The following is an 11728-nucleotide window of genomic DNA, read 5'->3' on the forward strand; positions in this document are numbered from 1 at the left end:
TTCCCATTGTGGTGCAGCAGAAATGAATCCGACTAGGAACCGTGAGGTTGCAGGTTCCATCCCTGGCCTTGCTCAGTGGGTTAAGGATCTGGTGTTGCCATGAGCTGTGGTGTAGGTCTCAGACGCAGCTCAGATCTGATTTTGCTATGGCCATGGTGTAGACCGGCAGCTGCAGCTCTGATTGGACCCCTAGCCTGGGAACCTCCATGTGCCGTGGGTGCGGCCCTAAAAAAAATAGATTGATTGATTAATTAATTAAAAAACAAATGTAAGGGTTATAAATCTCACTAACATTCTACTACCTTCTTCAGAATAGTGAAGTCAGATGGCAGAAATAATCTGAGAGGTATGCAGGGGTCAGCAGAAACCTGCAGCCATGTGCCTAGCTGCAAAGTTCCATTCTACAGATGCGAACATCAAGGCAGGCTGAAAGTGTTCCTCAGGGGTCCCGGAACCCAGCTTGCTCCACACCAGGCCTTGGCAGAGGCAGGGGTGAGGTGGCAGATTAACAAGTGCCCTATCAGCCCCGTGTTTGTCAAGAGTTTCAAGTCAAGTCAAAGAGGAGTATACTGAGGTTGCTTGCCATGCATTTCTCCATGTGTGAGATCACCACCACTTCCTAGGCGCTGGCCCTGGGCCTGAGAACAGCCTCTGAAACACTGGGGATTCAGCAGGACAAACAGAAACTGGGACAGAGGGTGTGAGGAGTAGAGGATGGCCAGTGGGGGGGGGGGGGCTTGCAGAGGCTGGGGGTAGGGGGGCACCCTGTTCCTGGTTGGGGCAGGGCCCCAGGACATTTCCTGGGTTCTCTGAACACCACCCCTGCCCCTGAACTTACCTTGGGGAGGAACTCATTCATCCTCAGCAAATGCTGCTGAACCCTTTTGAGGCCAGCATTGAGAGCCAGGTCTATGGAAATGACTCAGACATAGAGAGCACCTGACTGCAAGGACTCATAGGGATGGGGTGCAGAGAGCTGGGAGCATCAGAAAAGATTATTTTCAGGAGCTGGCCTGAGAACAGGACTTGTTAGAGAACGGAAAGAATTGACAGAGCTGGAAAGGACATTTCAGGTCAGAGGTGCTGACACAAACGGAGAAGGATCTAGCTGGAACAGAGGGCTGAGAGAAGGCGGAGCCTTAGAGCCAGGAAGGACCTTAGGATGATCCAGCTGTAGTGCCAGCTGTGGGGACCATGTCAGGAAGCTGGGGTGCTCTCTCACAAGATGAAGGGATTTCTGCTCCAAATCAGCAAAGAAAATGGGAGGCTGTTTATTCCGCAGCCAGGAAACATGTCCAGAAACCAAGATGTGCAGTGTGGTGGGTGGCACCTTCAATCAATATACCAAATAATGTACTCTCAAAAGTGTCTGCTTTGTGTACAGAAGCACCCAAGGCCTGCTGTTCTAGAACCATGGCAGGAGGTGTCAATAATGGGTCCACTGCACTGTAAACAGAAACCACCTGACCCTTGGCCATCAGGGATCTCTCATATGAGTAAGAAAACATGCATAACAGAGGGCTAGGGTGATGGTAAGCATGCCACTTGGGGTTCTTAGTTACAAGCAATGGAAACCAACTCTAGTTAATTTAAGCAGAATGGTTTTATTGGAAAGCTATGGGGGAACTTGGGGAATTGTCAGAGAGGACAGAGAGTCAGAAACTGGCAGGAACAAGGGAACTGGGCAGCCAAGGACATGGCTACATCCCTCCCAGGAGCTCTGGGCCACCACCCGCCTTAGTAAACCTTCCGGTCCTCTGACTCCTCCCCCCAGACAGACGCCCCATGTCGGATGTGATGAGACTGAGGTCTCGGCTCAGGCTGCTGGGTCTGGGGACCTGAGTCTCAGGCCTTGTTGATGTCCCTAGTCGGGAGAGCCTGACCTCTGGTTTGACTCTCTGCAGCCATGGGCTTATCCAACAGGGGACCCGCAGGGGCTGAGGAGAAGTCCCCTTCCATGGATTTACTAATTCTGACTCTAAGGGAAATTGGGGCCACCACTATTCAAGGAGGAGGGAGGAGAACGACCAGGCTGCAAGAGGGTTCCTAACACCCCTCCTTGTGTGGTTCCAGTCAAGGGACTGCAGAGGTTAATATTAGGCCAACCACCACAACCCCACCCAAATGAGGTCCCTCCAAGGTCACAGACTTCGGAGTCACCATGACAGCTGAGGTGCTGGCTGGAGGCCAAGGGGGAACACAGAATGGCTGTGAGGGATGAAGTTATAAATAGCAGCTTGACCAGCTGCAGCAAAAATAAGGACGGTGGCTTCCACCACGTTTCCATACTTGCAGAGATAGAAAAATTCTTTCTTTTTTATCAATTGGAAACTTTTTTGATTTGACTTATTTTGTTAACATTCATGAAAATACACTGACACTGGAAAAAAAAAATCCGGCAGATTAACTATTTCGGGGAGGGAAAAAAATCAAAAGCCTCACTCCTTTCCCTTAATCCCCTATCCTTCTCCAGAGGTAAACATTGCCATCAGTTAGGCTTCCAAACACTTTTATGCATTCTCACATATAGTTCAGTTTTGCAAGATTTTATTTTACATCAAGATTGTACATATTGCTCTACAATATGCTGCTTTTTTTTTTTAACTTAACATGTTTTGGAGATCTTTCCATAGCAGTCCATACAGTTTATAACTGTTGCATAGCACTAATTCCATACTACCACCGTATCTAATTTGCACTCAGGGACACGCACCATTTTCCATTTTGAAAGATAGCTAGCTACTCCTCAAACTGCTCTCCAAAAAGGCTGCTTTCGTTCACATTCACACCCCCCACACGAGTGCTCCCATTTTTTTCTCCTTCCAGCCCACACTAGATTATTACCACCATGAAAAACTACTGCTTTCTGGTAGACACAATCAGTTTCATTGTCGTATTAATTTACACATCACTGATTGCCTGTGAGGTTGATCATTAGCAGTATCCAAGCTGTTGGAGCCAAAAACAGTTCTCAAACTGTTGGTAGCAGTATCAATTAGTACAATCGCTTTGGAGAGCAGGTTGGCAATATCTAGTTAGAATGAAGATGCTCTAACCCTAAGACCCCCAAATTTCACCTCTGTACATTTACCCCTAGAGAAACTCATACATGTACACAAAGTTAAGTATGTTCACTGCTGCAAAATACTGGGATGAACCCATTCCCACAGTGGAAAATCTAGTATGCAGCAATTAAAAATGTTTGTATCACAATGGCTAAATCTCAAAAACAATGTTGAATGAAAAAAATCAAGTTGCAAAATGATACATACATTCTAGCAATTATGTCCATTTAAAAAAACATAAACATTCTATATCAGTTATGGAGATACAATACACATGTATACATACATATATACACTAATACACACACACACACTCACACACATCTAAAAACACAGACAAGAAGTAAACACACCATTTCCTGGGTAGTGCTTACCTCTGTGGAGGAAGGAAGGTAAATATGACGGGGAAGAACTTCACCTGTGCCTGAAAAGGTATATTTATTGGAAAGAGAGAGAGATCTGAAGCAAAAGGCCAAACATTCAAACCTACTCCCTTGGTGTGGGTGGGTACCTCTGTTTTTCACAGCACTTGTCTGGCATATAATTTTCTATTCCTTTTGTGACAGTGTGTTAAGGTATAGAATTAGCATACAGCTTTATTTTTTTTACCCACTCCCTCTGAGACTTCCTATTGTTGAAAAGGAGATTTTTAACTCCTTCACCCCTACACTCCGTTTGGACGTATTCCTACCACCACTGTTTATTTTTACTATGCTTTCTTGCTGTTTATTTACTTTTTATAGACTGACAGTATTTTCTACTCAACCTTTGTTCCTTTAGAAATAATTGGCCTTACTTTTTTGCTGTTGTTGAAGCCAGCATTTCCAGTGAAACTAAAGTCTTTCTCCAAGTAGAAACACCAAAAAAACCCCTATTTGGGATGCAAATGCAAGAGATTAATTATAAAGTCACTTAATGCCACCATTGTAGATGAAACCAAACAATTCCACTATACCATGTAAAACCAAAAGAACTTTAATAAGCTTTTACGGCACTGCAATTACAGGAACATTAACCCATAACATGCAACAGAAATGATGATGCCTTTTGGACAAATTTAACAGATAAACTTGACGTTACAATCAACAGCAACATATTCTACTGAAAAAAAAACCAAATGCAACTTATTTCACTGTTCAGGTTAGAAAATGTATGTTCTTACTGCAATCTCAAGTAGCATTTAGAAAGTTTAGTTTTCCCTTTCTAACCTCTAAAAGACAGGATGACTTTTTTTTTCAATGCACTCACAACCATTTTCACATTGGAAATAATCACAAGGAATCGACAGGTGGAGATTAATCGACTGATTGGTTTCATTTCAATGGTTAATTTGGAGAGGGCTCCTGCAGTATGGTGGATTTCAGATGGGGAAAATCAGCAGACCAGGAATAAAGAGCCTTGGTCTTAAAGCGGGGGAGGGAACATGCAGCGGCACACGGGGCAGGTGCCTGATTTCTGAAGCCAGATGGACACGCAGGGCTTGTGGAAATAGTGGTGGCATGGCAGCTCTGTTGCCACCTCCCCCTTCACATATTCACTGCAACAGATGGGGCAACACATCTCCTGCCCCACTGCGCTGTGATCTTCGGTGACAAGGATCTCAGGAAGAGCATCGATGCTCTCCTTGCTGGCTGGTGGATTGGCCACCTCCACATCCACCGCCAGAGACTCCAAGTGTGCGAGGGCAGTTTCCATCGCCTGGGCCAGACGTTCTTCAAGTGCCATGTATGTGAGGAACTGAGGATCCACGTAGGAAATGGCTTCAGCCACCCCCAACCCATCCGCAAACCCATCGAAAAGGCTCCAGTCCACTTCGAGGTCTTCACTGACACTGGAGTCATCTTCAAGGTTGTTGTTGCCATCCAGCATGAAGACGCCAGGCTGCAGAAACTCCTGACCTGAATCATTATCTCCCTCACTGCTGGTCTCATTCTCATTGTACTGAAGCCAGGGAACTTCTCCTTCTTCAGGGGATGCCTGCTCCTCTTCCTGGACAGAGGGCCCTCGAACTTCTTCAAGTTCACTGCTGCCACTGCTGCCAGCACTGGCACCAGCACTGGGGCTGGCCCCGGCGCCGGCATTCACTCTGGCTTGCTCAGTGTCCTGCTCTTCTTTCCCCGGCAGAGTCTCCCAGCTCTCGCCACTGGATGACATATTTTGCTCCCGACCTCGATACTTCCGACGCAGAGCCGCAGTCCACTCTTTGTCGCTGTCAGAGTCTTCTTCGAAGTATTTGTAGTAGTCATCGCTGTACGTCCAGAAGTCAGGGTCAGCCATGGTTCGTCGCCGTCTGGGCACCTTTTCTGGCTTCACTTGGTCATTCCTGGCCTCCCTCTTGTCTTCAGGGTACTTGGGCTCAGGGTAGCCACTTGAACTCTCGCCTCTGCCTCTTCTTGCCAGGCCATCCGAGTGGCCTTCCTCAGCGCTGGCAGTCTCCCTCCACCTGGAAGTACTGTGTGGCATATCATCGTCATCATCAGTATCAAAAAATATTTTTGGTTTCACGCAGTTGGGACTGGCCAGATTTCTGATTTTGGGCCTCACCACCGGCTCCTCTGCACTCTTTGGGGTGTTTTCCCCACCACCACAAATACTCACAGGAGCCCTGCTGGGACGCACAGGTAAATTCTGCTCCCGTCTCTCCCTCTCCAGGCTGTTGCCATTTGTCACCACCTTGCCTTCAGCAGAAGGTGGCTGAGAGGTCATGCTATTTGGCTGCAGGAACTCAGCTCTGTTAGCAGAGCGTCTTGCTGCAGGGGCTGGGTCTAACTTGTCAAGCTCATCTCTCACATCACGGTTAAAACTAGAGAACCGTGGGGGCACCCCAGCCAAAGACCTCGCCCCCTTCTCTGGGTCATACAGCTTATCATCTTTAAACTTGCCAGTTTTCCCTCTCACTGGCACTCGCTCAACAGGCCCAGCCCCCTCCTCCTCACTATCATCTGCCCCAAAACAGTCAACATGTCCATAAGCCATTCCTCTTCTGCTCCCTGAAGCCCTGTACTCTCTGGGCGGGTACCTGGAGTAGTCCTCATTATCAACATTCAGGCTGGTTCCCGAGCTCTCGCTGTCGTCCCAACTACGACGGGTGGTGGAAAATGGTGATCGGCTCCTCTTGGTGGTTTGACTGGGGGCTGACCTGTGCATTGGGACTTCAGATGGCGTCTTTCTCTGGCCGAAAATCCTTTCCTGCTGGCTCGTGGAAGGCCTGAAACTGACACAAGCATGCCTTCTTCCATACCTCCTGTCTGTGTTGGACTGATACCCTCCTGCTGGCTTGGGCCATATAGGCTTGCTAGATTCCTGACCCATTGCTCTGACTTAGGAGGATTTCCAACACGGCTAGGGCTTGATTGGAAAGGCTCCTGCTCCCTGAACACACTTTGGAGATGGGCAAGTCAAATCAGTTCAGAATAAAGGAGCAGGGAGATTTATTTTCACTTCAGCAGGCAGGTAACAGAAAGAATAAGGGGCCTTTAAAATTAGTTTCACTTTCTTCTAAGGCCTGGAGTAGCATTCCAGTGACTGTCAGGTGTAGACCTGGAACACATTTTTAATGTTGGCAAAATGATTACAAAACTGGGTTTGTAGGAAAGCCAGACTTAGAGGAGAATCTGAAGGAAGATGGTGGGGGGGGGGGCGCTGACTGGACGCTTGAGAGGTGGGTGAAGCACTGGCATGGTGCCAACATGGAAAGAGGAAAGACTGCTGTGGTTTTTTTATGGGGTGTCTGCGTTTTTCTGAGCCCTGCAGACATACAGGAGAAATGCAAACTGGAAGAGCATAGAAAATATAGATCCCCACCACTGTGTTGCAAGAGTGCCTATGTGTCTGTCAGGAGGAGAGGGGCAGGTGGAAGGGGGACCAGCAATCACTCAGCAGAGATGTCTGTGTAGGGAAAATGCAGGTGACACTGGCATTGGTAACAGGCATGAGTGTCAGGCAGAATGAGTCCCATTCTGGATGTAGTTATGAAAAAGACCGGCATGGCTTCAGAAGAGAGGGGTGGGAGTATGTATGAGAGAAAGAGAATGTGCGTGTGGTTTGCTGTATGATGGCTGGAACTCTAGTGAGGGAATGCCTGTATTTCCCCATCTGTGGCAGGCCAGAAAGGGTATAGAAGCACTGAACAGGGGTGCCCTTGAATTTGTGTGCATGTGTTCGCCAAATGGGAGGCAACAATGGAGAAATGTCAGTGTGAGTAAATGCATCGATGGGGGTACAGCACTGGAGAGGGATGTGAGTGTGGCAGGGGGGCAGGCATGTGGGCACCAGCAATCAAAGAATGTTTTTTGGCAGGAAGGGGGGAGGCAGTGTCTCTGGAGAAGGATTTATGTGAGTGTGAGTGTGTGCACCACAAGGACCAGCGAAGGAGGGTGTCTAGGCTCATATGCAGCAGACAGGGAGCATCTGAGAGAGGTATGTGAAAAAGGTATGGATGCATAGTATGCATGTAAGTGGCGTAGGAAAAAAGCAATCCAAGGATATCCTTATGTGTGTGTGGTAAGGCAGCCCGGAGGGTGTGTGGGAGGATGAGGATATGTGTGTGTGTGTGTGTGTGTGTGTGTGTGTGTGTGTGTGTGTGTTCTGTGTGCTCACCAGTGCACGCAGAGGCAGAGGGAGGAGGGGGAAGCTTCTGGAGGTGTGAATGTGGCAGTCCGTGAGAGGCTTGGAAAGGCACAGGAAGGTGTGAGGCCATGTGTGTGTGTGTGTGTGTGTGTGTGTCAGGGGAAGGCACTAGAGAGCGTGAGAGTGTGTGAGAGGGTTTGTGTGTGTGAGTGTCCAAGCATGTGCGGGGGAGGGGATACGCAGGAACCTTGAGTATTGGGGGTGATGGTGGTAAGGGAGCCGCAATGGAAGGTTTCTGTGCATGCGTATGTGTGTATGTATATGTGTGTACGTGTGTGCGCGCGCGCACAAGCGTGTGTGCGGGCATGTGCGTGTGTGTCCCTGCTCGCGCGCAAGACACACGGATGGGAGGGGGCCGCAATGTCATAATGAGAAGGGGAGACTTATCGGCTCAAAAGGTAAATCCAAACCAATGGGAAAAGGGGGAAAAAAAAGAAAGAAAAGGGCGTGTGGGGGGGTATAGTTTTTCCCTGGGAGTGATTTTGTTTTTCTGACAATTCTTTTCCTGAGAGCAATATATTTACCTAAAAATCTTCACCATTTACCATTCATCAAAACAACTGCAAAATGGGGTAAGAAAGGCCACGGATCGCTCCGCAGAGGAGCCAAAAAAGGAAGGCGGAGGAGGGAAAGGACAGGCAGAGAGAGGTGGGAGAGGGCCTCGACCACCACTCCCCTCTCGAATAACGATTCAAGCCCCCAGAGCGGAGTGGGGGCGGGCCACACGAAAGGGGCCGTTGTTGGGGCCGGGTGACGGAGGATGGAGCCCTAAATCAGACCGATGGAGGACACAGGCCTCCCTCTGCGGTCAGGACCCTCGTCCGCCCCACCCCTTCCCGAGGGGCGAGCCCGAAAATCTGTTCACTTAGAGCCCCCACCTCCACCTCGCCTCCCCCCCCCGCCCCCCGGCCCCTCGCCCCACCGCCACGTCTGGAGGGATCGAGGAAAGAAACAGCCTTTCACTCACCCAGTCGCGACCCCCCGCACACTCTGGTGAAGAGCAGAGCTTTCGGACCTCCGACCGCCACGACCGCCAGAGCCGCTGCTCCCGGGGCTCCAGCTCCTCCCCCTCCAGACAGCAGTGGGGCGGGCACGACTGCGGCGGCGGAAGTGATTGTGGCGTCGCGGCGACCCGCCCCCTTGATGTGGCGGGGGCAGCAGCTGCTCTCGACAAATCAGGGTGGACCCGAAAGCATTATTTCATTTGAAATGATGAAATCGTCAAGGATACAGAAAAGGACAGCGAAAAATGTAACCAACAGTCGGCTTTAACAAGTGTTAAACATTTAGTCATATGCCTTTCCATTCTGTGCTTTTGGTAGCTGTTGTTGTCTTAAATAAAATGAAATCTGCAAATTCTTTCTGGTTCATTCTGGTGTGAAAATAATTATATTAATATACCCTATCCTATGTGCTATGTTATGGTTTGTATTGGAAGTTATCACTGTATTTAGGGTTGCAGTAGGCTTAAATTTTTTTTTAAATATGGTCGTTGAAGCAAATTGAACTGTTTACAGTAGAATTTGTTGCTGTTTATCACAAAATCGAGCTTCTCTGCCCAAAAGAAATTTTCAGTCATGAAGCACAACCTGGATTCACATTCTGGTAATTGCATTGCACTTTTTAAATATTATAATATTTAATATGCCTTTTGGATTTATACAATTTTATTGAACTCTGGAACTCCTTTTTTTAAATTGCACTTTACAAATATCTCTAGTATTTGTACCAAATGTAAAGATTCTCTATGTTCCTAATAGCAATGCTTTGTTCTTACTGGAAATAAAATGCATAATAGAAAAACAGGAGATTTTAGGGGTAGCAACAACAGAAATAGGATGTATAACTTTCAAACCATTAAAGAAATAATATGTACAACAAAGAGAAAAGCTCAATCTAACAAAAGGCAGAAATGGGATGGGAGGCAATTTAAAAAAGCATTTTTTAATGGCAGAAATAAAAATATATTAATATGTATTTTGGGTTAACATCTCCCATAAAAATTTTTAAAAAGCGAACTCTCATTTTGAGCATTTAATTTTTAGAAATCCAGTTATATGCTGTTTATATGAGATTCACCTAAAGCAGAAATAAGATTGGAAAATATATGCTAGTAAATATCAGCAGAAAAGAGGGAAAGAAAAAAAAAGAAGGAAGGGAGGGAAGGGAGGAATTTTTAAAAGGAAAAAGAAAGAGGAGGAAAGAAGGAAGGAGGGAGACTTATAGCAATGTTAATGTCAGAAAAATCAAGAACTCAAAGTAAAAAGCATTAAAAGAAAACAAATTGAGTTGTTCCATTCACTGAGAACATACAGTCACTAAAATTTATATGCCAAACAATGTAATTCCAAAATGTATGAGGCAAATATTGTTAGAAATATAGAGATTAGAGAGTCTGCAATTATAGTGGGGGACTTAACTGCATTGATTTTGGTGTAGATAGAGCAAATCAACTGAGAGATAAACAAGGATAGAGAGATACTGAACAACCCAATTAATAAGCCTCATCCAATGTATGTGTAGTTTTGTACTCAAGAAATAATGTCTTTTTCACTAAAAAATTTAAAATATTTCAAACATAAAGAAAAGTACAAAATTTAAAAAAATTTAAAATATTTCAAACATAAAGAAATGTACAAAAATGTACATTTGCAGGTACATGTCACACAGATCGAGCAAATTTTATTTTCTTTGGATCCTCAGATTCTTCTTTTTTGGAAACAAAATATTACAGTTGAAGCTCTCACTTTATCTTATGCACCTTGCTTCTTTCCCCCCAAAAAAGCACCACTTAGGAATTTCCTTCTTGTGTATATTTTTCTACATATGCTTATATCTGTACAAAACACATTATTGTTTTGTATATTTAAATTATTACATATGCTTATATCTGTACAAAACACATTATTGTTTTGTATATTTTAAATTACATGAATGGTATAACAAATATCTTCTTTTGAAACTTAAATTTTCATTTAATAATTTTTTTGAAATTTAGCAATTTGATACATTTAGCTACAGGTCATAATTTTAGCTGCTAAATACAATTGTATCAATTCCCCAATATGATGTTACTATATCATTTTATGGACTTTTGTTACATGAATTATCCAATTTCTTTATCTGTTTGCCTGGTGGTGGACTTGGGTTTTTTCTGTTTTGTGCAATTATAAGCGCAGATTTAATGAACATCCTGGCACATGGCTTCTTGTGCCCATATTGAAGTTTCTCTGAGGCAGAGCTTCCCAACTGGATCATGAGGGTTTTCATATACCGATTCCCTTAGCCCTCCAGAAAGATGGGCCTGGCTTCACCCAGCTGCTGTGTTGGGGGCTGTTCCCTCTGGCTAAGAGCAGACTGTTCATCCCAGTGAGTTCATACAGATATTAGCATTTTTAACATATGCTCTGATGTGAAAAGGATTGGAAAAAACTGCTTTAGTGTATACACTTTGAAGTGGAATTTCTGGGTCAAAGTTTACGTAGCAGTTAACTATTGCTGTGTAACAAATTGCCTCAAAATTTAGCAGCTTAAAACAACAGACATTTATTGTATTTCAGTTTTACAGGTCAGGAATCTATATGTGGCTTAGCTGGGCGCCTCTGGCTCAAAGTCTCTCATGAAGTTGCTCTCAAGCTGTCACCTGGGGCTGCAGTCTCATTTGCAGGCAAAATTGGGGTGTGAAGGCCACATCCAAGATCTTTTACATGGCTGTTGGAAGACCTCAGAAAGATCCACTTCCAGGCTCACTCAGGTGGTTGCTGTCTGGCTTCGATTCCTTGTCTTATCAGGCTTCCTGAATCTCCTCACAACATGGCAGCTGATGAGAGAGAGAGTGTGCACGTGCTAAAATGAAAGATACTGTCCTTTTATGACTTAAACTCAGAAGTGACATCCCAAAACTTTTGCCATATCCTATTAATTAAAAGTTAGACATAAAGGAGTTCTCTTGTGGTGTAGTGGGTTAAGGATCTGGCATTGTCCCGGCAGTGGCTCAGGTCACTGCTGTGGCAAGAGTTCAATCTCTGGCCCAG

The 11728-nt window shown here is 45.6% G+C and overlaps 1 protein-coding gene across 6 annotated transcripts; it reads right to left on the bottom strand.

Moving 5' to 3' along the window:
- Positions 1–2530: 2530 nt before the first annotated feature.
- On the bottom strand, positions 2531–8742 carry PJA1 (praja ring finger ubiquitin ligase 1). Of its 6 annotated transcripts, none has more exons than XM_005673705.4 (3): positions 8662–8742; positions 6085–6273; positions 2531–5517 (listed from the first exon to the last, which is right to left on the bottom strand). In XM_005673705.4, the coding sequence occupies exons 2-3, from the start codon at positions 6210–6212 to the stop codon at positions 4470–4472; spliced, it is 1176 nt and encodes a 391-aa protein (XP_005673762.1). In that variant the 5' UTR covers positions 6213–6273; positions 8662–8742; the 3' UTR covers positions 2531–4469. The 6 variants fall into 6 exon arrangements, with proteins under 6 accessions (XP_005673762.1, XP_005673761.1, XP_005673760.1 ...); XM_005673704.4 differs by having other exon boundaries at positions 6085–6279; XM_005673703.4 differs by having other exon boundaries at positions 6085–6605.
- Between the last annotated feature and the right edge of the window lie 2986 nt (positions 8743–11728).

The sequence above is a fragment of the Sus scrofa genome, chromosome X (genome assembly GCF_054392235.1).
Source record: "Sus scrofa isolate SSC_HxYL_T2T_F1_AM1 chromosome X, Sscrofa_HxYL_maternal_Yorkshire_Landrace_v2.0, whole genome shotgun sequence".
In the NCBI taxonomy this organism is placed as follows: domain Eukaryota; kingdom Metazoa; phylum Chordata; class Mammalia; order Artiodactyla; family Suidae; genus Sus; species Sus scrofa.